The following is a 25,779-nucleotide window of genomic DNA, read 5'->3' as shown; positions in this document are numbered from 1 at the left end:
CACTCAGTCCGGTGTCCTCTCCATTTCAGGAAGAGGTCAGGTTTGCGTCCCAAATGGCACCCTATTCCCTATGTACGGGCTCTGGTCAAAAGTAGTGCACTATATAGGGAATAGGATGCCATTTGGGACACGCCCCAGAACTACAGTAACTACCACTGAGAGGCCGGCTTTTGGGGTTCCCTTTCCCTTGATGATGATACACTGCGTGTTACTCCAGGGGTCAAAGGTTGAAAGGCTCCTGCAGTGAGCTTGATGCAAGTAGACATGAATCAAGACAGACTGAGTATGGTTGTTAGCTTAGGGCAGAATCTAAATGAACAGTGAGCATCATTTAAAGGACAAAAGCTGCATAGAGCTCTGGAGCTCTGGCTAAAAGAGCCTCTGCTTTTCCCTTCCAATTAGGGGAGGGAGGGGGGTGACCGCCTGCTCTCCACATCTAAGCCCTTCCATGAGTGATACTGAGGCACACTCTTCTCTCTCTCTCCTCTTTCATAGCTTGACCAGACAGTGCTGTCATAGCCTAAGCACTCTAAGGCCAGTGTAACAGTGCTATGTCATAGCTATCTATTTGTACAGAAAGTTGTCTAGCTGCCAGTAGTGAGTAGTAGAAGTGGTATCTCAGTTATGGAGTTCAGACAATAGGCCCAGGTGTATTAAGTCCCCAAAATGCCTCTCATAATACTGTTGTTGTTGGACAGAGACCAGAGAGACAGGCAAGAGACGTTGAGATTGAAACAACTTTTGTTATGACTGCTGACAAATACAACAGAGTGAGGTAATGTTCCACTCCAACTGAGGCTTCCCAGTGGTGTTCTCTTTGATTCACAGTTCCACCATGGCTCCAATGAAAAGCATTCTCTCTCTCAAGTTCACTTTAACACAAGTCAGCACATGGCTAAACTAATCTCTGCCCTGGCTGGGACTGGGACATCATCCTCTGCAAAGCTAAGAAACCCAGAGGGTCCACTCCACACTGGCTGTATCTTTCACTGAACAGTAATTTTACATCTCTCGTCAGGGCAGATTAGATCATCTCATCTGAAAATATTTAACTGGGTTGTGTTACAGATAACTGTGGAACTGCTTTCTGTTGGGGTGGATCACGCATCCAAAACAGTGGTTCCCCGCTCATTTTACAGAGGAGGAACATGAGAGGTCAGGGCACTGTTGAAGTCTTAATGTCCTATAGGGACATTTGCTCTGCAGGCAGGGTTCCAACTGTCCTTTATATGTCTTAAAATAAAAAAGGCAAAGTGCATTGTACATTTCAAATAATTTCATAATTAAGTTAAATATTGTCTGTTTGATGAATGATTTTGAATTTCTAATGTAATTCTTTGTAGACATCATATACTGGTACTCCTTGCATTCCTGATACAATAAATGTAGTGCCATTCAAAAACTCTCAAGGGATAAAAAATGTTGTAGACTTGTCCTCATTGAATAGCAGCCGTTATCGCTAGGGTCAACTAGATACAGAGGATCATATTGTGAGCACAATCCATCACTCAACCAATGGAAGGACATGTTATTTAACAATATGATGTCATCCTCTAACTCCAGGACCTGGTCAATGGGCTTAAATGTCCTTCCTTCCCAAAGAGGAGATTCCTCTTGAACATTTCCAACAAACTGGAAATACGACAACTTCCTATCCCCAGAGCACATCTCCCTTCTGGGTAAAATGAGAGGCCAGGCAGGGGTGATTTGAAATTAGGGCAGAAATTATCCCTTGTTTGTGGTCATACATAGGTGACTTAAACACTGCTGTGCTTTGGAAAGTACAAATGTGGTAAGAAGAAGACACAGTATGTTCGTGGTCAGAAGTCACTGGAAAACAACGGCTGCTGGGTAGATTAACAGAAACCAATGTTTAATTGGGAATGAGAGTTTGAGACACATGAAAAAGAGCAGCCGGAGTCAGAGAGAGGAGTCTCACAGGGACTCTGGGTTGACTTTCACTGGAACAATGTGGGTGATATACTGGCAGCACATTTCAAACAACCAGCACTGCGGACAGATTACTTTTCAATCCTATCCTCTTTTTACAGGTGCTGGCAAAATCCTGATTTGACACCAGCATTACTGTGATCCCCTCTCTTCACAGGCTTTTAATACGTTGTGACAGCAGCCAGATCATACTGTAGGCCTATCTAAGGAGAAAAGCTCATCAAATCGGCCTTCGCTCAACTTACCATTCATGAGTTGTAGAACAGCTTTATCAGGTTTTCCTTCATTGTAAAAGGAACAGAAATAGCCTTGCCTGTTAGAGAAATTACAGTAATTGAAGAAGAACTCTAAGGTAACCCAGAGCAAGACTGGGATGTGTGGGAGTAAGCTCCTAAATATGTTTTAATTTGGTGGGAAAACAAGAGAAAGGTAAAGTACTCTTGTAATGATGGCTGAGAAAGCACTGAGTTTCAACTAAAAGTACAAATATAACTCACTGCCTTCACACGACTGAATATAGAATGTACTCAAAAGCCTCACAACAGGAACCAATGCATTTGCTTTCCTGTAGTCAAGCCTGCTTGAGCTTAACTGTAGGGGCCCAGAGTCAGTGACGCAGTAACCAACCGGCAGTATGGGGGAGGTGGTAGTGCCTCTCTGCTCTTGCTGAACCTCACAGCTAGATATCACAGTCCCCCACTGGTCACCGTATTGCAAACAACATTACAGACAATAAATGCATGTGGGTGTATATTTAGAGAACAAAAAGGAATGTAAGTGAAGTTATACTTTTCTAAGGTTTGAAACATGGTACCTGATTGCCATGCAAGTCCAGAACATCTAGTTTAGTCAGGTTATCCAGACTGCATATCCTCTGGATTCTGCAAAACATTAAACAGACAATAATATTAACATCATCCTCTCTGGTATTCTATACAAGATATCTCTCCTATAACACAACGTTACTATGACAAAGAGCTGGTATCCCATCTGCTAACTAAATGGTTACCAGGCACAGGAAATGGGATTGTCAAAGAGCGGTAGGAATGGATTTTCTACTGATGGTTAAGTTGACTGTTTTCCAATGTCCTGTCATCCAGGATTGTCTATACAGACCAAACTGTAACTTAGGGAAGTTAGAATTTCCAAGGGACTGTAACCTATCAGAAACCTAAATCTTTGCTTGAACGGTACCGCAGACTGTTCTGAAAGTGGGTTCTAAAAAGACAAATGTCAGGTTTTACAGACTCTGGAACAAAACCAGACCTCAGCAATGGGATCCCGGTGGCATTTGCCATGATTTGTGACTTTAATCTTCCTCCCTCCTGACCTTTAGTTTTAAAGTAAGGTGATGTTAGATGTAAGATTCACAAAGAGAGCAGTGGTATGGTTTGGTACAGAAATTGGGCACCTGCAGGAAAGCACTTTTCAATGGAGGTTGATATATAGGCTAGCTGTGCTGTGGCGGTCATACAGTATCACTTCATCCAAAAAGCAGGATGTGCATATCCCTACGGTAACATCTTTATAAATGTAAAGAAAAATCCCACCAAAAAAAGACAGCATAAAAAGTTTTTCATCTGAGTCGGCCGACACAGGGAGACCCATGGGGCGGCGCACAATTGGCCCAGCATCGTCCAGGTTAGGGGGAGGGTTTGGCCGGCAGGGATGTCCTTGTCCCATCGCGCTCTAGCAACTCCTGTGGCGGGACCTGTGGCGCATGCACGCTGACACGGTAGCCAGGTGTACGGTGTTTCCTCCGAAACATTGGTGTGGCTGGCTTCCGGGTTATGAAGGCATTGTGTCAAGAAGCAGCGCGGCTTGGTTGGGTTGTGTTTCGGAGGACGCACGGCTCTCAAAAGGGGTAAAAATTTTATTATTTTTTAAAAGGTTTTTCATCTGTCCTTGAAACCATGCACTGTAAAAGCACCAAAATGATTGGGAGCTCCTATCCTATTGTTCTGTTTGTATGCTTGAGACAGATAACACAAACCTGTTCTTGCCCAGCATAAGCACTCTGAGAGAGGCCAGGGCTGAGATGCCAGACATCTGGGAGATGTGGTTGTCATACAGGTCTAGGAAGGCCAGGTGCCGCAGATGAGACAGATTGTGGATGTGCGTGATGAGGTTGTGCTGAAAGTTAAGCAGCCGCAGCCTACCCATGCCCTCCAGCAGGGGACACTCCTCCAGACCACGCCTGACACACAAAACACAAAAGCATTGTCAACAACACCACTCTGTGAGAGGATGACCCTGTATTATCTTGTTATGATGCAGAGGAGAGAGGGCTCACAGTAAAAAAGGTACCAGCCACCTGATACCACACTGTCTGCCTTCCAACACTGGCAGGCAGGGTTCAGGAGATCTCATTATTCTAAGTGGATGAGGCTATGAATATGGTTTATTGTTGACTAGTCTCTGCTGAGTCCCCAACAAACGAATGATCCGGATTTCAGGGGAAATAGAAAGAGAGCCTGTGACAGGACTTCCGCTTTTGGATGTTAACAAGGCCATGTTCAGTTGCAAAACGTTCTCGAACGTTGCAGATAGAAATGACATGAATAGAGCCGATGTGATTCCTTATTCTACATATTAGAGATGCAAGTTTGATTTACATAGCCTATTTCTATTTGAATATTCCAGAATATTCCAAAATGTTCATTCCTGCTGAACGTGCCCGGCGACACTCCATCTTAACTCCTCCAAATTTACTGGATTGTTTGAACAGTGCAGAAGAGAACTTCCCCGGCAGTTTTTTCCCCCCTTCTCAACAAGACCAGTATATAGAGGATCTAGTTTCAGGCGTTTCTTTTACACCTGCAAAGTTGACATGCACTGTCAGAGGGCAGGATAATCTTTATGAGGGACTTTGCTGCACCCTACTGGTGAGTACAAGCAATTACAAACTTGGCATTCCATTGCAGGACAGTGTACTGAGAAGCTCAACATAGACCACTGAACAAACAAAGCCATGAGTGTTTTAGCCTACCTGTCCAAATCTAGTCGCTCAGGACTCAAAGCACAGTCATCACGGGAACGAAAGGCAATTGGAAAACTAGAGGAAGAATTCTCACTCAATGATATGGCATCACCTGGTCCTGTTACAAAGACACATTTGTTCAGAAAAGCATTAGGTTTTACATGTCCAGAAGTATTTCACTTGAGCACAGAGCAGAATGTTCCATTAGACTGACTTTGATCCATGACAAAAAGCAGGGGGGATGGCATTGTTGAAGAGAGGGGGAGGATCCTGAGTGCAATCACTCACCAGTTGGCAGGGTGAGGGGTGAGGTACTGTGGGAGTTGATGGCCCCTGCACTGTGGGTTGCTCTCCTAGGCTTCACTCTGTGTGGCTGTGGCCCCAGGTCACCAGTCAGCCCACTGGGTAGAGCAGCAGCAGGGGGTAGGAGGGGACGCTCAGGGCCCATAAACTCACTGACAAACGCCAGCACAGGGGTGTGGAGAGGCCTGCCGCCACCACTGTCTGCATTAAGCCTGCTGTCTGGAGAGAAAGTAAATGGTGAGACAGAGAAGACGGGGACAGGTAAGAGACTGTCATGGTGTCTTGTAACTTAGTCAGGTAGTACCTTGTCTTGGTGGATTCATTTTCATGGTGTCCATGTTTATCCCGTTTGTAAAGTCTTTAGACCATCGGACGTCCAGCTGTCAAATAAAACATTTAATGAATTAGAAATATATCATTATGATAATTAAAGGGCACTCAAGACATAATGTAATGCTTTCCATGTTCATGCATTGTCTCATTAAAATAGTATAATTTGGGGAATGGGGACACTCCTTACTGTGGATCTATCTACAAAGGCAAACTCACTGGTCTTTGAACATTTATCTCTGGTATTTGAGAGTTCACTGCTGTAAAGTGCAGTTTATAGCTGTTGACCTGGGGGGGGGGGGGGGGGGGGGGGGGTGACAGAAAAAGATGAGGGAACTTAAGACTGGTAATTGTAACAATAGACGAACAACAACTAAGCCAAGAGTCCACTATATGGTTACTTTTCTATCTAGACAGCAGGCTTAATGCAGCAGGCTTGATAATATTCATGCATTTGTGGAGCAACAACATGCAACCCAGCCACTAGATAGATAGCAATCAGCTAGATAGATAGCAATCTTGCTCATTTATATGACTGTTACAGAGTTGCATTAGCTTTCTGGATAAGCTAGCTAGCATGCTAACTCTTTCCTAATAAAGACAAAGAGAAAGTAAAGATTAGTTATTTTGGACACATCGTTCTTACCGTGGGAGAAAGACACCTTCCTGTAATGGCTGTATTGTTGTTGGTCTGCTGTCTTTGTGGCCGCATTTTTGCTAGTGTTACAACGTTGCTAGTCAGCTTGCTAGAATGTGGCTAACTAACCAGTTTTGTTGTTTAACGTCAATGCTAATTATTTTAAAATGTATTGTTGTGAACTGATGCTACAATGTAAAAATGGCTCATCATGTCACTGACACAGCACTAACTTCGCTGGCAACGCCCATCGTTTCTATGGAAACGAAAACACTTCTACCTTGGTTACACAACATCCTGTCTCAATATAAGTAATCCCGCCAACAACCCTAAAAATGAAAGGTTCCGCTTGTAGAATTACCGGTAGAATATGAATAGAATGGAATAAATAGATCATTATTGTTAATTTGGTTAGGATTGAAAATCCAACTTCTGCCTAATCGATTTTTTACATGTCTTCTACTCTGCATTCCACTATACGGTTATACCCTGAGCTAAAGCCTAGGTATTAGGTTAACGTTACCTGTTATCAAGTCTCAGGCAAGGTTATCACCTTCTCCGCAATAACGCCAGTTTATAGGAATCACTGACCAAATCTGGGTCACGCCACCAATTTGACAAGAATGTGTTAGCCTGCTGAGCTAAACCCTAGGTCTCGGTTTTAGGCAAGGTTAGGCTATCACGCACCTAACCGCCTCCATTATTAATTTGTATGAGCAATACAAGTAAGGAAGTAATCCAAAGACATATTTCATAGCCGTGTCCTCTTACACTATTAGTGATGCACGCATAAACACTTTTTAAAAGAAAAAACTCCACTGGTGACCCTCTCATTGTTATAAAGCATTGGTTACACTGTCTCTCAACTCGAAAGGATAAGAGCTAGGAATCGACTCTCACTCAGACCCATCAAAGCGACATCCCACACACATGCTCATCACAAGGATATATTAATATATTCATAAAACTGACACATTTGTGGGAGATTATGTTGTAATCTTTTGTGACAAGCAGATAATGGAATGCTCTGAATAAATGACAGTTCTTCCACAATTGACCTAGCTACTTCTGTTGTGACACAATGTCACTTTTGTAATCATTTCTTTACCACATACAGAACAAATAATGGTCAGTATACTTCAGAGATAATTGTCCCACATCAAAGCATATAATTATGGTTCTGCAGTCAATCACTTCTGCAGGCATTTTATAAGGGCATGATGAAGTGGATTATATGAATGTGATATAATATCTCACAATTGCCAATAAAAAACATGCCGCTAAGACACAGGGATCAATGTAAATTGTCTGTCGTTATGTATTATGCATGGGGGGACTTGGCCAGTCAGAGCTCTCTGGGGTACAGCGGTCTATAAATATCTTGTCTGACTCAGAATGAGGGAGTGATGTGGAGCAGAAGTAAAATGCTGCACTCATCTGTAAATCGAAAAACATAAGATCTAGAATCCTTTAGGGAGAAACAGAATCCTTAATAAGACAAAAGAAAGAAACATTGTATTTTTTGTTGGCGATAAAACTAAGCAAACCCTTCAATATCAGTAGTGAGTTATATACTGTAGGTTACAGCACAGAGCATTTACAGACTGTGAACAATAGAGATTTTCTGTCAAAGAAAGGTGCTGGAGCCTGGACCCACAGAGTCAGTTTGTTCCACATACAGTAATAGCTGACGTACATGTATGCATGGATGAGAAACACACACCTTCTGACAGTCACCTAGGACAGACTCACAAAGGATTCTCTATTATCACCAGGGCATGTATATTTACAAAGACATACATGCATATTTTCCTTCAACTTTACTCCAAACATCTTTCATTCAAGGCAGGATTGCCCAATCATGTATCAGATGATTTTGTGAAAGATTGCATCACATTCACAAGCTCAAAAAGCTAAATGTTTCACAATGTTCCTAAGAATCTAATGACTACTGATTGATATACTTCCCTTCAGATTCTTCACAATTGGGACACAGGAAAAACACATATCAAATACAACTAAAGTGTAGATGGTAAATTAAACCTTGTAAAAACAGAATAATAAAGCAATTGTTCAGCTTTCTCTATCCAGATGTCCAGAATGGACAAAATCATACAGACAAAAAAAATGGTACATTTAAAATAAACCAACATATGTAAGATGCTTTGTAGCATTACAAATTAACAAATTAACACCCTTGTTGTTGAATGTTAAGTACAGGCGAATGGTGGTCACAATTGCATTCAGTCTGGACAAAGAGGAAATACCAGCTCTGCTCTGATCAAGAGAGGGGAGCTCATTTTAACTCAGCTCAGTTTACAGCAATCAGCTTACTCCTGCCAAAGGTGTCCCAAATGGCAGCCTATTCCCTATGGGCCCTGGTTAATTGTAGTGCACTTTAAATGGAATATGGTGCCATTTGGGGTGCAACTCATGTCTCTATTGGGGCTGTTTCCTGCTGCAGACACCTGACAGATAAGCTGTTGAGGGGGATGTTGGAACATCTTCCTGCAGGGCCATTATCTGATTGATGTCTGCTCCTGGCTTGTGGCACTGGGAGGTACAGCACTGCTGCAGCAGGACATGTGGTTCAGAGTATGAGTCAGTCCACCAGCTGTACAACTCTTGCCAACAGGGTGGAGAAAACATCAAGTCATCTCAGGCCTGGCAACTGTATTAGCAATGGTGTAGCAGTTGTGGTGTGGGTGATGATTTACGAGTCCATGTAGGATATGATACACTCCTACAATTAAAAACAGTCAGCGAGTGTCATACGCGGCACACTGAAGGTTTGGAGATAACAGACCATGAATTGGATTATGGAAATCCTGACAAAACTTCAAAACTGTGTTAATAATTTTGTTGCAAAGGGCTATTTTATTATAGGCATACACAATCTAAAATAAAGTAAAAAAGTGAAAGCCACTGCTGACAGTAAATGCTTCATGACACTATATACTCTGGTGTCGTTTATTTGTGTCCTTCCCCATAGCAAATCCCTCAACAACCCCTGCGGTCTAATGCTAAAAGCCTATTATCCAATTTGCAGGTTCTGAGAAATGGGTCGGCCTTCATGATTGGTGCATTGCAATTTCCCCAATTGCATAACAGCACGTGGCATTTACACTTCAACGTCCCCTTATTTAGGACACGTGTGAAATAGCAGCCATTGTTTACTAGAAATAGTGACGAAGGAAAAAATACACAAAAATGCAAACATTGGTAAACGCATTTATCCGTTGTCTCTATTTTCTCCTCCCTCCCTCTTGGCTCCATCTTGGAGTTTGCTGGTGGATTGGGGATGAGTGCGGAAAGATGACATGGCCCAATCCCAGAGCGCGTTTCAAAAGCAGAACGCTTCTTACATATCAGGAAGTAACCTTACAAGACCGCTCCATCCCTTCGGTCTCCCCAGTTCCTAGCTGCGTCTCGCTAGCTGCTAGCTCCACGCCACCCCAGGGTTCTCCGTGGGGTAGAATTTGGGGGCTCTGGCAAGCTGTGGAGCGCATCTTCGGGGCTTCCTTGGCCATCCACCGGTGTGGGTGTCAAAAGCGTCGAGGTGTGTGTGCCCCGTATTCTTGCGACTTCAATTGTTGTATTACAGGGAATAAATGCTTTCATGAAAGCACTACCACTGGTGTAGCCGAGGAGGAAGTGAACGAACCGGGAGAAAACGCATTTATTTCGGGTAAAATGACGAGTGCCACCATGGAGTTTCAGAAACATATCGAATCTGCATTAGGTTCGTCAGCGGGACGGGAAATCGACGAGGTAATAATTGTGGATCAACACCTGCAGGAGATGGGGACTCAAGTGATGATAACAGTGGCTATTCAGGCGGCAGACGACGAGGAACCAGAGGAGGAGGTGTCCTCAAACAATCTCGATTTCCTCGGAGGCAGCTGTAGTGAAGACGAATTTGGAAGACATGATAAATCCAGGTAAATGTTTTGTCTTGTAATGGCATGTCTGTCTGTTGTATCCTCCTTTCTAACGTTCTGATTTGATTGTTTGTTATTGGAATGAACCTTACGTATGCTAAAATACTGCATACTTTTTTGTCGTTTCGTGATATTTCAATGTGAACTTCAATTCCGTAGTGAAGAGTTATGGTAATTGCCAGACAGCTTCTAACCACCTGTGGACGGGCATTGTAATCCCATTGACGTAAAAAAAGAGGCCGATTTGGATGGCACCTTTACACTCATTGCTCTAATTCCCCTGCGTCATCCCCTGCTTTCTCAACCTGGACTCTCAACCTGGACTCTCAACCTGGACTCAATGCAACCTGGACTCAGACGTAACATAATGAAATGTGTAATGACCCTGGGTTTATAAGCGCGAATATCGACTCTGCCGCTCGTACAAGCTTTTGGGGCACAGTCGATAGCACGCTGGGCTAGAAGGTCGAGGGTTCGAGGCCTGCTCCCTGCCTGTTTCATTACAATAGTAAATGTAAATCCGGGGCACTCCAAATAGGTTCAGATGTTAAGTTTCGTATGGTGGAGAATGTATTCATTTGTGGATGTCCATCCAACTTGTATGATATGTTAGGAAATGCAATTTGCAAAATGTGTGACAAGTTACGAATTCCACACTTATATATTTTTACACATTGTTGTGGCTAACGTTAGCTTGGTTAGAGAACACATTTGTGTTGTAGACCCTGACCCCCCCCCCACCCCCCAAAAAAACTGCTTGTCCTGGGGTTACAATGCAAATGTGTACTGTTGGGGTACTCGAGGACTGGCGTTTTAAACACTGGGTTAAAGGGGAAGGGTTAGCACAGTAGTAAGTAGTTGCTCCGTTGTCCGTGATAATTCTAACACGCAACCTTTAGGTTGTTAGAGATTTGTCGACTAACCACGTTCGTTTTTTGCCTTAAAACCACTTTGGGCTAGGGGGTCCTATTTTCACGTCCGGATGAAAAGCGTGCCCAAAATAAACTGCCTGTTTCTCGGGCCCATAAGCTAGGATATGCATATAATTGATAACACTAAAGTTTCTAAAACTATTAAAATCATGTCTGTGTATAACAGCACTTATTTGGCAGCTGAAACCCCGAGGACAAACATCCAGGATTATTTTGAGAACTGTTTTCTATGGGATACTAGATTTGAGGCATCTGGTTGCAGTTCCTATGGCTTCCACTAGATGTTAAGTCTTTAGAAATTGGTTGATGTTTTTCCTTTGAGAAATTAAGAAGTAGCCCTTTCCTTTCTGGGTGTCGGGCCAAGTGGACTGTTTGGGGCGCGGGACCTGGAACTCGCTCCACTTTCATTTTATCCGCTATTGAACACAGTATATTCCGTCTTAAATTTGATAGATTATTTACGTTTTAAAATACCTAAAGTTGGATTAGGAAAGTTGTTTGGACCAAGTTTACAGGTAATTTATTAGATCATTTGTAGTCATGTTGGGCGAGTTGGAACCGGTGTTTTTCCTGAAACAAACGCGCCAAAGAAATTAACATTTTGGGGATATAATGATGGAATTTATTGCACAAAAGGACAATTTGTGATCTTTATGGGACATTTTGAAGTGCCAACAGAAGATGTTCAAAGGTAAGGCATGAATTATATCGGTATTTCTGAGTTGTCGCGCCTGGCGGGTTGAAATATGATTGTCATGTGTTTGTATGATGGGGTGCTGTCCTCAGATAGTCGCATGGTTTGCTTTCGCCGTAAAGCCTTTTTGAAATCTGAGATGGTGGCTGGATTAACAATACATTTTATTTTGGTTAATTGCACTAGTGATTTACTGAAAGTGAAATATTTCTCATTTGAATTTCATGCTCCACAATTTCACCGGATGTTGTTGAAATGTTCCGCTAGCGGAACCTCTAGCCGTAACAGGTTTTAACCAGCCGGTCTTAACCATACGAAACGTATCATACTAAATTGAGTGTTCAGATTTACATTTACGATGTTATGTCTAGTCTGAGACCAGGCTGGCTATTTTTGCCCTTGTAAATCCCTGTGACCGAGTGCTAATGTATGGCTATGTGGTTGGTATGTTTAATTTAGGTAGTCTGAAATAAATTCATATTCTTATCCAGGTCAGTCTTGCAGTGTTTCTCACTTGCAACAATGTTGCACTTGTTTAGGGGCATGGAACATTTTTAGTTTTCACATGGTACTTTTGTAACCAGTGAACTACTCATTGATGCTCTTTGACCAGCTTATTATTGTGGCAGGAGAGAATAAGAGGGTGACAATTGCTCCCTTTACAGTGGCGTTGTGTGTGGGGGAGGTGTTGCGCCCACATATTTTGTTGAAGGGCTTCCCCTGACTTTAACACAGTGGGTTGGATGCTGTAATCATTACGTTGTCTGGGGTATTCGGCTAGTGTCTTGCCTAGCCTGCGGGATGGGATCGCTGTGTGAGGAGGATGACTCATCGACATAGTAATGTCATTCAGACATTCACTCTTATTGCAGCCGGCAATGCTGGCCTGGCATACCTGTGCAAATTTTAAAGTCCTCTGTCAATAGAGCTTTGATTAAACCTTTGTTTTGGTGTGGCAGGCAGTAAATGACTACATTGTTTGATTTTGAAGTCTGGCTGATATGGTAAATAGCCCTGTCCCTGTGGGGGAGGCATGTAGTGTGGCGATGACTCTGCACTCTTCAGATGGAGAGGTCTTAGCAATTTCTGTTCATGTTGGCGGGACACCCTGTGGTGTTGCGGTTCTGGCAGAGAGCAGTGTGACGGTCACACTGTGGTTAGGCAGCCTGTCACTACTGTCACAGGAAGAATCTAAAAATGAAATCTGAGGAAAGAGTCAAGATGGCAGATCTCCAGCAGCTCTTTTCAGCATGTTGCCATGGGTAATGGCTGAGGCTGTTTTGATCAGTTCTCCTGCCAAATCGGTTAAGCTCCTGCCTTGTGTCTCTGTGAACTGGCATGTTATCCATTATCTTTCTCAGTGGCGCTGGCACGAGTGGCGGTGAGCTGGAGGAGGAGAGCTGGCAGCCCCCAGACCCAGAGCTGACCCAGAAGCTGGTGGCCCAGATCGAGTACTACCTGTCGGATGAGAACCTGGAACACGATGCCTTCCTGCTCAAACACGTCCGACGCAACAAGCTGGGCTTCGTCAGTGTCAAACTGCTCACCTCCTTCAAGAAGGTAATGTTTGATCTCCTGCTGACAGTTTGGTGTCTTGATATTGAAATATCAATTGAATTCCCTGGGGGCTCATATAACTGAATGCAACAGCTGTTCCTAGTGTCAATATGGCAAGCTGTTGGTGCTAGGAAGTGCATTCTCACATGAGTTGGCGGCGGGAGCATCTGGTGTGAATGAGGCTCATACAGGCTCATTGATTTTGGCTGTTTCCTTTTTCAGTTTACACTTCCAAGAAAAATATCTGTTTTTCTCTACTGGTTTAATTTCTAATGTTCACAGCTGGATGAATACTGTAATTGTTTTAGGTTCTAGGAGGAGCTAACAATAACAGCAAATGTGTTGCTGTATTTACCAACAAAAATTTTGAAATTTAGGAACTGTTAAACAACACTTAGTAGTAGCCAGTTACTTGATTTGCCTTTTGATAGCTGTTGCTTACATAGAAATAATCTCATTCTAGATCTGTGGCTGCTTATGTTATCGTACTGCCATCAGAACAAAGGCTTTTTAGTTTTCAGGATGTATGAATAAACAAAGGAAGTTCTCATGCAGGATGCTGTCTGTAAAAGTACTGACTTTCGCTTCCGATTATCTCTAACAGTTGTTTTCCTCCCAGGTGAAGCACTTGACACGAGACTGGCGAACAACTGCATATGCTCTGCGCCACTCGACAATACTTGAGCTAAATGATGAGGGGCGCAAAGTGCGTCGCAGATCAACAGTGCCTGTGTTTGCCAGTGAGTCTCTGCCGAGCCGCATGCTACTACTCAGCGAGCTGCAGAGCTGGCCAGAGCTGGGTGTGGCGATGGAGGGTGGGGCTGGCGACAGGAGTGAGGGTGGCGCTACCCAACAAGAACAACTGATGAAGCTGCTGCTGAAAGCGTTTGGAACATATGGAGCCATAGCCTCTGTGAGGGTGCTGAAGCTTGGCAAGGACCTGCCAGCCGACCTGAAGAAGCTGAGTGGCCGCTACACGCAGCTGAGCACTGAGGAGTGTGCCATCGTGGAGTATGAGGAGGTGGAGGCTGCAGTCAAAGCCAACGAGGCTGTGGGCAGCGAGGAGGGGACAGGGTCTCTGGGGTTGAAGGTGGTCCTGATCGGCACCAAGCCTCCCAAGAAGAAGGTCCCCAAAGATCAGCGTCAGCGCGAGGAGGGAGTAGGAGGAATGAGGAAGAGCCACTCGCTCAACAGCCGGGTACGGGAGCTTCAGTATCACGAAGACTCTGCCTGTAGCTCCTCAGAGACTGAGAGCAACCCCACCTCCCCCAGACTGGCCCGCAAATCCCGCTCTGTCAATAAGCTAAGTCCCACTGGAGGGGGTGCCACCTTCCAGAACAATCACCTGAGCCCAGCTGTGTCCCCACGCACCAGCCCCTGGTCGAGCCCCCGGGCCAGCCCATGCTCCCAACGCAAGTCTCCCCACTCCCATAAGTCTCCTTTGGCCAGTGAGGGCAGACTGAGCCCTGAGGCTGGGCGACGTTGGGCGGACTACTCCTCAGACAGCAGCCTAACACCGTCCGGTAGCCCTTGGGTCCAGAGGCGCAGGCAGGTGGCCTCCCAGGAGAGCAGCCCAGTAGGGAGCCCCATGCTGGGTCGAAAGATCCAGGGCGCAGACGGGCTTCCACCAGGTGTAATGCGTCTACCGCGTGGGCCTGATGGAACACGTGGTTTTCACTGTGGTGTGTCCATTGGTGTTGCTGAGAGGGGAGAGAAGACCGCTTCTACCCAAACCTGACACTCAGACCCCCACCCCCCCCTATGCCCCCAGTTCTAAAGCAGTACACTGAGTACAGCGATGAGATTTGGCCCAGTCCTTTGGCCACTACATTGACATTCTTCATCCCCCGCCCCACATTTGAATGGTCGTAGATTTGTTCTGTTTAATAGTTGTTTGGAGATTTGCCTGTCTTTGTTATACTTTTTATACAATATTTTGTTTAAAAACATGGTGATGCCTAATTTATGAATATTTAAGATACATTTTGAGTTTATTCAATTCAAAATTGAGTACTGTATTTGACACAAGTAATGGTATTTGTCACCTCCCATTGCTATCTAAGGTGTTGAGCATGGGGCGGGGCAGAGATTTACTTCAGTAACCCTATTTTACTTTTTTATTGGAAAGTTTCCAGTGTCAGTCTTAATGTGTAAAATCTCATTTTGTATGGATGGTGTGAACAGTGGTATGGGCACATGGCGTAGATATCACCATATGCCTTTTGCTATTTTTGTCTATTGAGTATCTATTGAGACATTGAGTGTCTATTGAGTTTGCTCCTTAAACTGTGGCCATACTTTCCCTGCCAGAAGGTTGAACAGTTATCACATGGACTACTTTTTTATTTTCAATTTTTTTATATTTTTTCCTGGATGCCTAACTTAAGCTTCCAAAGTAGGGGTTACTCTCCTAGCTCTGCAAAAAATGAAAAATATTAAATGGGGGGCCTTCCTTGGCTGGAATCTGTTTCTATCAGTGTATAGCCTCTGCCGAGTCCCCAACAACCTTTTCAGGGGAAATGCAAAGAGCCTGATCAGACTTCTGCTTTTGGACGTTATCAAGACACCACTCCATCTTAACTCCTACACATTTACTGGATTGGTTGAACAGTGTAGAAGAGAACCTCCCCTGACACTTATTTTTCTTGTCAAGACCAGTATATAGGGGATCTGGTTTCAGGTGTTACTTTTACGCCTGCTATGTCGGGTTAATCAGTGTGTAGCATGCTGGTAGTGGGGGATGCAATGTTCAGGTTTGAGTGTGCAAAATGGAGATGCTCTTGAACTCTTGACATCTGAGCTGGGGTAATGTGCATTTTCTTTATTGTACAAAATAAATCACAAATTGCATTTGGCTTGTGGCAACATTTTTCATTTACATTCGATTAGGAACATAGGAATTGGTATTACTGTGAAATTGCTTTCAAATGCTCCTTAGCAACCACAAAGGTCTGACACAAATCCAGTATCTCATGCTGGGATGCTATGAAATCAGATGTGTGATCCAGCTTTAGCAAGATACTACATGTATCAACTTATTAATTACTGTATGACTATTGGAAGTTACAACTACTCAGTTCCAGTTCATATAAGAAAATCAGTCCACTGAAATAAATTCATTAGGCCCTAATGTATGGATATCATGTGACTGGGAATACAGATAGGCATCTGGTCACAATTTAAATATTTTTTTCAAGTAGTGTGGATCAGAGAACCAGTATCTGATGTGACCATTTCTCATGCGGAGTTGATTCGGCTGTTGATTGTGGAATATTGTCCCAATCCTCTTCAAGGCTGTGTGAAATTGCTGTATATTGGTGGGAATTTCAAAACGCTGTTGTACACATCAATCCAGAGCATCCCAAACATGCTCAATGGGTGACATGTCTGAGTGCATGCCATGGTAGAAATTGACATTTTTAGCTTCTAGGAATTGTATACCTCCCACACAGTTTACCGAAACCCTTCAATGGATTCTTTCAGATTAATTCTGACATCTATATAACACAATACACTGCAATAACCTTCACCTCACATAGAGAATTAACTATCAGATACAGAGGTCCCATACTCTGGAATTCTTACCTTCACATTGCCAAAACCTCATCCGGTCAGCCTGATGAACCAAACTACCCAATAATCCCTCCATGTAGCCTCACTCACATAATCACATGTTTTTTCTTGTTTACTGAGTATATATTATGTGCAATTATTCATATGCTTTGCTTAACTGATTGAACAAACTATTTTTTTTACTTATTGGTGTGGTTTTCATATAAGCCCCTTTGGGCTTCTAACCTTAACTGCACACCATTTTTACCTGTTATTTTAATCAGTACTGTTTTGTCTGTGCAAAAAAAAAAAACTAAAAGCTACAGATCCTTGCGTTATCATGCTGAAACATGAGGTGATGGCGGCGGATGAATGGTGCGACAATGGGCCTCAGGATCTCTTCGTGGTATCTCTGTGCATTCAAATTGCCATAGATAAGATGCAATTGTGTTGTCCGGCCATACACCACCACCACGAGGCACTCTGTTCACAACGCTGACATCAGTAAACTGCTGGCCCACACGACACTATACACGTGGTCTGCAGTTGAGGCCTATTGGACGTACTTCCAAATCCTCTAATATGACATTGGAGACTGCTTATGGTAGGGAAATGAACATTAAATTATCTGGCAACAGCTCTCGTGGACATTCCTGCAGTCAGCATGGCAATTGCACGCTCCTTCAAAAATGGAGACATTGTTGCATTGTGCTGTGACAACTTCACATTTTAGAGTGACCTTTTGTCGGCTGCACAAGGCACACCTGTGTAATGATCATGGTATTTAAGTAGCTTCTTGATATGCCACACCTGTCAGATGGATTAATTATCTTAGTAAAGGAGAAATGCTCACTAACAAGGATGTAAACAAATTTGATAGACAAGCTTTTTGTGCTTATGGAAAATTTCTGGGATTTTTTATTTCAGCTCATGAAACATGGGACCAACACTTTACATGTTGCATTTATATTTTTGTTCAGTGTACTGTATAACATCCTAGGAACCAGTAGCCTGTTGCTGGGAGATCCAGTGAAATGCCAAACTAATTGTTTCTTGCATAAGACAGGAATAAATTAATAGTCTTTTGTCTTCATCACTCGCGATTAACAATTCTAAACTAATCATAGGGGATTTCACCACAATGGAAGTTGTGTTCAGATTCACTTAGGATTGTTGACTCTCAATGAATTTGAACATGACTGTCCTATTACTTAAGAGAACTCACGTGCTCATAGGAGTAATGATATTCACAATGTTTCCATAAATGTTAATTAAAGAATTACCCTGTTCTGTTCAGTACTGATTGTCTAGTTTTGATATGTTTTTAATCGGAAATGACTAGGTGATATGGTGGTTCTATTGCTGTTGTATTTTAAGATGCTACTCATTGAGATACGTCAGCCTCAACTAAGAAGTGTTTGGTTAAAAATACATAACCCAAAATGAAACAATTACTTACAGGTTGTATTCATGCTCAGTGAGATATATGGCATAGTGAGGATGACTGGCATTTATTATTCTAACTGGGTAGCCTTGCCAGCCAAAATGTAGAGGTGGCGGTCAGTCAATTCGGCGCAAACAATGGGCCAAACACTTATTCTGTTGGAGGTGGTGCATAACAGTAAGTGAGGAACTGGGGATGGGGAGCGTATAGAGAAATTTACTGCAGATTAGCCAATGAGAAGCGCTGACACATGCTAGCACCAATTGTATGGTGTATGTATTCACATAACCAGTAGTCAGTAAGCTCTTGGTTTACGTTAGTGAGTTTATCTTTCTGTAGGCCTGTATTTCTGTATCCAGCGGCACTGCCTCAAAGATGTGGCACGGCATTTTACTGTGTGAAAAAGCACAGGCATCTGTGAAAGAATGTAGAGGTGAAGTCTAGGTCAATCATCATGGAAATACCAGATGATTGTTTATTCAAGTATGCTTATAATACTAGACAATACTAACAGCAGGCTGAAGACAATAAGGCACAAAGTTCAATAATATTTCACAAATTTAATATTTACAATTCTCAAACATTGTCATTACAGTGTTCCAAAAAAACAAATCCTACCTCCAGAACATGAACACATTTTCACCAGAAGTATAGGTTACCAGTTTGTGCAGCACACATACTCAAGCTCTGGATATGGGAGGCTACATATCGTAACCATTCGGGCTGGGCAATTAGTGATGAAGAAAAAAACCTGTTCAAGTTCTTTGAAAACTAGTACTAAAACCATTCTGAACCAGTTAGTGACCTAGTTGAAGCCTGCACAGCTTTACGAGAACAGATGTGTTTTGGGCATGCAGAGCTGTAGCGCAATGCCATTGTAACAGTAGAACTTTAGACCGTCCCCTCGCCCATACCTGGGCGCGAACCAGGGACCCTGTGCACACAACAGTCACCCACGAAGCATCGTTACCCCTCGCTCCACAAAAGCCGCGGCCCTTGTAGAGCAAGGGCAACCACTACTTCAAGGTCTCAGAGCAAGTGACATCACCGATTGAAACGCTATTTAGCGCGCACCACTGCTGACTAGCTAGCCGTTTCACATCCGTTACACCATGTAATGCTGAAATCTGACATATGCATATTGGTGCACATCACAGAAGGTTGGGGAGGACGGGCTCATGGTAATGGCTGGAGCGGAACAGTATCAAATACATCAAACACATGGTTTCCATGCGTTTAATGCCGTTCCAGCCATTGCTATGAGCCGTCCTCCCCTCAACAGCCTCCTGTGGTGCACATTCACAATGCAATAAATATAAATACACAATATAAGCCCCAGCCATAATAACCATGGAATTTCCCCAAATCTGTATCTCAACCACATTTTCAACCAAGCAATCTGACATTCATGTTGCAATGTTACACTCCAAAGAAAATAACCGTTCAAGTATTCTTTTGCTGGTTGGTTTGCAGACAGAACACTGAAAGGTTGATCTGCTATCCACCGATGCACATTACCGTCCACCACACTTAGCAGGTGCCACATGCTTTAACAAAACCTACAGGGAAGAAACACTGCTTTTCTTCCAAGCACTTTTTGTTTCTGTTATCGGTATTATAATAATAAGTCCATTTTGTGTTCTGTAGCCATGGTTACTGGTCTCCTATGCATGACCATGGAGCACCATAGGTGGCCATTGTTATAATATAATTCCAAGCACTGCTTAACTGTCCCTACCTCCCATTCTCCAGTCAGTCCATATCAGCCTGACCAACTCTAATCACCATTAACCAAACAACTCCAAAACGATGCTCAGTGCAGATTGTATTACAGTATATCAGTGAAGGATGCTTGGGCTTGATGATCTAGAGGCGGACCTGACAAGGCTGACCTTGAAGCTGTACTGGTGGCAGATGGGACAAGAAGTCAGTCTTTGCAGACAGTGGGAGTTTGGGCAAGCAGATGGTGTGATAATGGGATGACATCTCCATGGTGTGGATCTTTACAGTCAGACAGTCTAAACTGAAATGGAGAGGGTATTAACTCTACAACCATCATGCCTGTGGAGTGGGCATCAATCACAGGTCTCAGATGTAGAGGGAGCCATCGGCTGGCCCCACATAGCCCGCTCCAATCAGCAGCACATCAATCAGGGTCCAGATGCCCAGGCCACCGAAACTGAACAGCTTGCCCAGACCCTCTCTCCACTGGCCTAGATAGAACCGGTCAGCCCCAAATCCACCTAGTGTAATGCTGTAGATAGAAACACAACAATAACACAACTGGGATTCTACTGGTAACAGTGAAGAGCATAGAAGACATGGACATCTAAGCGGGAAGGCGCACCATATTGAATGTCGGCCGTAAGCAGTAGACCACCTTCTTGGTGTTGACAAAGGGTGGCAAGTCAACGTGTACAATCATCACGGCTTGTTTTGTCCTTACGAGATTTGAGTGATGAATAAGTCCCCCCCCCCCACCACACACACACGTGACGGTTGAGCTAACGTAGGCTAATATGATTAGCATGAGGTTGTAAGTAACAAAAAAATTCCCAGGACATAGACATATCTGATATGGGTAGAAAGCTTACATTCTTGTTAATCTAACTGCACTGTCCAATTTACAGTAGCTATTACAGTGAAATAATACCACACTATTGTTTGAGGAGAGTGCACAATTATGAACTTAGATGTATTAATAAAACAATTAGGCAGTCTTGATATAATATTTTGAACAGAAATGCAATGATTCATTGGATCAGTATTAAACTTTGCACATACACTGCTGCCATCTAGTGGAAAAATCTGTGCCTGGGCTGGAATAATACATTATGGCCTTTGCCTTGCAAAAGCTGGTAAAAAACATTTTTAAAAATGCATATTTTCTTCTTTGTATTATCTTTAACCAGATCTAATGTGTTATATTCTCCTACATTCATTTCACATTTCCACAAACTTCAAAGTGTTTAGTTTCAAATGGTATCAATCATCATACATCTCCTTGTTTCAGGTCCTGAGCTACAGTCAGTTAGATTTGGGTATATCATTTTAGGCAGAAATTGAAAAAAGGGGTCAGATCCTTAAGAGGTTTTGACCGTATGCTTGTGCAGGAGTTTTACCTGAGTGCCAGTGCTGTAGACCACTTGTACCCTCCTGTCCAGTTGCAGTACAAACGTTTCTGAAATACTCTTTTACCTGAGAACAAAAGACAGGCAGTATATACTCCCCTCCATACGCATTTGGGCAGTATACACGCCCCTCCATATGCATTTGAACAGTGAAGCATTTGGCTCTATACTCCAGTATTTTAGATTTGAGATAATGTTTTATTTGAGGGTATTTTCATACATATTGGTCTTAAAGCACTTCCTGTAACTAGTCCCCCCATTTGAAGGAGTCATAAGTATTTGGACAAACTAACTTATAGTGTAGTCAAAAGTTTAGAATTTGGTTCCATATACCGTGCACGCCAAAACTACATCAAGCTTGTGACTCAAAAACTGCGTTTGGGGTTTGTTTTGCCCAATAGGAACTGAATGGTGAATAATGTCTTGTGCCATTTGAATCACTTTTATTGTAAGTAAGAATAGAAGATGTTTCTGAACACTTCTACATTCATGTGGATGCTAACATGATTATAGATAATCTTGAATCAATTATGAATAATGATGAGTGAGAAGGTTAGAGGCACAAAGAGCATACCCCCCCCAAAAATACTATTCTCCCCAGATATTGGTAATGGTGAGAGTTTAGCATGTTTTGTTGTAGCCTCTGAATGCCATCTCACTCATTATTCATGATTCATTCATGGTTTTTCTTAATAATGGCATTATCAGGATTAATTGTGTTTAGAAGTATCTTATCTACTCAGAAAGAAAATCATTCAGTTACTTTGACAAAATATAACCCAGAACACAACCAAAACTAACTGCAAATGCATTCGAGGGGTTTGTAGAGTCACAAGCTTGATGTAGTCATCGCATGCAAGGAATATTAAACCAAATACTAAACATTTGACAAAATACTTCCTTCACATGGGTGGGACTACATACATTATGTGCTTTCATTTATAAATGGTAAAATATATGTATGAAAAGACCCTTAAATAAAAGGTGACATACTTCTGGACTGTTGACTCATGAAACACTTGATCCCAAGTCCAAAATGCTGGAGTATATACACTGCTCAAAAAAATAAAGGGAACACTTAAACAACACAATGTAACTCCAAGTAATCACACTTCTGTGAAATCAAACTGTCCACTTAGGAAGCAACACTGATTGACAATACATTTCACATGCAGTTGTGCAAATGGAATAGACAACAAACAGGTGGAAATTATAGGCAATTAGCAAGACACCCCCAATAAAGGAGTGGTTCTGCAGGTGGTGACCACAGACCACTTCTCAGTTCCTATGCTTCCTGGCTGATGTTTTGGTCACTTCTGAATGCTGCCGGTGCTTTCACTCTAGTGGTAGCATGAGACGGAGTCTACAACCCTCACAAGTGGCTCAGGTAGTGCAGCTCATCCAGGATGGCACATCAATGCGAGCTGTGGCAAGAAGGTTTGCTGTGTCTGTCAGCGTAGTGTCCAGAGCATGGAGGCGCTACCAGGAGACAGGCCAGTACACTAGGAGACGTGGAGGAGGCCGTAGGAGGGCAACAACCCAGCAGCAGGACCGCTACCTCCGCCTTTGTGCAAGGAGGAGCAGGAGGAGCACTACCAGAGCCCTGCAAAATGACCTCCAACAGGCCACAAATGTGCATGTGTCTGCTCAAACGGTCAGAAACAGACTCCATGCGCTGTACTGCAGCGCCAGCTGTGCCATCAGAGTCCCTGGGTTCGCGCCCAGGCTCTGTCGTAACCGGCTGCGACCGGGAGGTCCGTGGGGCGCACAATTGGCCTAGCGTCACCCGGATTAGGGAGGGCTTGGTCGGTAGGGGTGTCCTTGTCTCATCGCGCACCAGCGACTCCTGTGGCGGGCTGGGCGCAGTGTACGCTAGCCAAGGTGGCCAGGTGCACAGTGTTTCCTCCGGCGCATTGGTGCGGCTGGCTTCCGGGTTGGATGTGCGCTGTGTTAAGAAGCAGTCCGGCTTGGTTGAGTTGTGTATCGGAGGACGCATGACTTTCAACCTTCGTCTCTCCCGAGCCCGTACGGAAGTTGTAGCGATGAGACAAGATAGTAGCTACTACAACAATTGGATACCACGAAATTGGTGAGAAAAAGGGGTAAAATATATATTTTTTAAACAGACTCCATGAGGGTGGTATGAGGGCCCGACGTCCACAGGTGGGGGTTGTGCTTACAGCCCAACACCGTGCAGGACGTTTTGCATTTGCCAGAGAACACCAAGATTGGCAAATTCGCCACTGGCGCCCTGTGCTTTTCACAGATGAAAGCAGGTTCACACTGAGCACATGTGACAGACATGACAGAGTCTGGAGACGCTGTGGAGAACGTTCTGCTGCCTGCAACATCCTCCAGCATGACCGGTTTGGCGGTGGGTCAGTCATGGTGTGGGGTGGCATTTCTTTGGGGGGCAGCACAGCCCTCCATGTGCTCACCAGAGGTAGCCTGACTGCCATTAGGTACCGAGATGAGATCCTCAGACTCCTTGTGAGCCCATATGCTGGTGCGGTTGGCCCTGGGTTCCTCCTAATGCAAGACAACACTAGACCTCATGTGGCTGGAGTGTGTCAGCAGTTCCTGCAAGAGGAAGGCATTGATGCTATGGACTGGCCCGCCCGTTCCCCAGACCTGAATCCAATTGAGCACATCTGGGACATCATGTCTCGCTCCATCCACCAACGTTGCACCACGTTGCACCACAGACTGTCCAGGAGTTGGCGGATGCTTTAGTCCAGGTCTGGGAGGAGGTCCCTCAGGAGACCATCCGCCACCTCATCAGGAGCATGCCCAGACGTTGTAGGGAGGTCATACAGGCACGTGGAGGCCACACACACTACTGAGCCTCATTTTGACTTGTTTAAGGACATTACATCAAAGTTGGATCAGCCTGTAGTGTGGTTTTCCACTTTAATTTTGAGTGTGACTCCAAATCCAGACCTCCATGGGTTGATAAATTTGATTTCCATTGATCATTTTTGTGTGATTTTGTTGTCAGCACATTCAACTATGTAAAAACAATTGTTAATAAGAATATTTCAGTGTTCCCTTTATTTTTTTGAGCAGTGTATAATAACTATCCAAATACATATGGAGGGGTGTGTATGTATCTGAATAATAATGAACCAGACACACTGTACAGTAAGTGTATACCTAAGCAGTGTACGTGGTCCAGTACTTGGCAGGTGGCGTTGTAGCGTTTGCGAGGGCAGGCAACGGTCCTACAGCTGGTTGAGTTGGAGCACCTGTACTGAGACAGGTCCAGCTGCCAGCAGAACTGGCACGTGATGGACAGGGAGAAGTTGGTCTGCTGCTTCCCCGACTCCACCTGCAAGCAGAGAAAAATAAACAGCATTCTGAAGCATCAACAGCACAATGACAAAGTGCTACAGTTACATACTTTCTTTGTAAATGTAGCTCCTTGTTCTTTGTCAAGAACAATCTGTGTCCAACTGGCGAACTGAACTCACTGTGCAGTGGACTCCTCTCTTGGCCTTGCAAGAGAAAGACGCTGGTTTGCCATAGCTACAGTTGTGATGATAGCTGCAGTTGAAGCAGTCAGCAGGCAGTCTGTTGCATTGACCCCCACTGGGGCAGTTGGCAGCATAGCCATCTGAATCAGTTGGAGATGCTGCAAAATAATTCACAAGATATGTTGTCCCATGGACCTCATTCAGTAACCGCATACCAAAGAGGCACTGTCAGTGTCAACATGATAAAAACATCTCATGGATGGAGCCTGGGGAGATTTTACCAGATGGAGAAGGAACCACCGGGCTGGTGATGACTGGCTGAGCATCTCGGCTGTAAGGGGGCTCCTGGCCCACGTGTGGGGAGCTCAGGTACCCTGGAAGACAGTAGTTGGCATATAAGGGGGAGGAGCTGTTATAGCTAGCAAGCTAATAAACACAGGTTGCTGGAGCAATTGTACATTAGTTAGCTAGCTTGCCAGATAAAATACAGTAGGAACAGAATACAGTAAATTGGCTGTAGACTACCATTGTGTGGATACTTGCCATAAACTCTTGTTAACTAGCTAGCTAATGTAACGCGTTATGCCAGCTAACTAGTATCGCGGGGAGAAAAAACATAAATCACAGATGCCTAGCCCTGGTATATACAAATCCGCTTTAGCATATGTTTTGTTACATAGCCTTACCATTCACACATCGCAAACATAGATCCAAAAATAACAGTGTTGTGATGCCATGGGCTTTTAGGTAGCGTCTTCTCTCAAATGGCCAAATCTGACTGACGGTAGCCATTGTGCCAACGTAAATGAACTTCAATCCCTTTCTTAGCCTTGTGACCCGCCCATTTAAAGGGGA

General features: G+C 43.8%; 3 protein-coding genes across 9 annotated transcripts in view; 1 reads left to right on the top strand and 2 right to left on the bottom strand.

Annotated features, from left to right (window-relative positions):
* LOC110526577 (leucine-rich repeat-containing protein 49) overlaps positions 1 to 10,471 on the bottom strand; it is a 60,346-nt gene extending 49,875 nt beyond the window's left edge. For 3 of the 7 annotated variants that reach the window (XM_036980964.1, XM_036980965.1, XM_036980967.1), the window contains exons 1-7: positions 6,210 to 6,467; positions 5,783 to 5,851; positions 5,538 to 5,613; positions 5,219 to 5,452; positions 4,940 to 5,048; positions 3,944 to 4,147; positions 2,765 to 2,831 (exon numbers count right to left, since the gene is read on the bottom strand). In XM_036980964.1, coding sequence (XP_036836859.1) covers positions 2,765 to 2,831; positions 3,944 to 4,147; positions 4,940 to 5,048; positions 5,219 to 5,452; positions 5,538 to 5,613; positions 5,783 to 5,851; positions 6,210 to 6,275 — 825 coding nt within the window. In that variant the 5' untranslated portion in view covers positions 6,276 to 6,467. Of the gene's footprint in view, positions 1 to 2,764; positions 2,832 to 3,943; positions 4,148 to 4,939; positions 5,049 to 5,218; positions 5,453 to 5,537; positions 5,614 to 5,782; positions 5,852 to 6,209; positions 6,481 to 10,254 lie in introns of those variants that run through there. The other 4 variants (XM_036980968.1, XM_036980970.1, XM_036980969.1 and 1 more) reach the window with 4 other exon arrangements.
* On the top strand, positions 9,353 to 16,179 carry LOC110526578 (la-related protein 6). The gene is made up of 3 exons (XM_021607669.2): positions 9,353 to 10,141; positions 13,129 to 13,327; positions 13,944 to 16,179. The coding sequence occupies exons 1-3, from the start codon at positions 9,411 to 9,413 to the stop codon at positions 15,060 to 15,062; spliced, it is 2,049 nt and encodes a 682-aa protein (XP_021463344.2). The 5' UTR covers positions 9,353 to 9,410; the 3' UTR covers positions 15,063 to 16,179.
* A 2,686-nt stretch (positions 16,180 to 18,865) lies between these two features.
* LOC110526576 (TM2 domain-containing protein 3) lies at positions 18,866 to 25,767 on the bottom strand. Its single transcript, XM_021607660.2, has 6 exons — positions 25,611 to 25,767; positions 25,206 to 25,298; positions 24,922 to 25,082; positions 24,605 to 24,779; positions 21,443 to 21,518; positions 18,866 to 20,574 (listed from the first exon to the last, which is right to left on the bottom strand). Exons 1-6 carry the CDS (start codon positions 25,714 to 25,716, stop codon positions 20,409 to 20,411), a joined length of 777 nt encoding a protein of 258 aa, XP_021463335.1. The 5' UTR covers positions 25,717 to 25,767; the 3' UTR covers positions 18,866 to 20,408.
* Positions 25,768 to 25,779: the final 12 nt, after the last annotated feature.

This window comes from Oncorhynchus mykiss, chromosome 6, assembly GCF_013265735.2.
Source record: "Oncorhynchus mykiss isolate Arlee chromosome 6, USDA_OmykA_1.1, whole genome shotgun sequence".
Lineage (NCBI taxonomy): Eukaryota > Metazoa > Chordata > Actinopteri > Salmoniformes > Salmonidae > Oncorhynchus > Oncorhynchus mykiss.
This window is presented reverse-complemented; position numbering and strand designations above follow the sequence as displayed.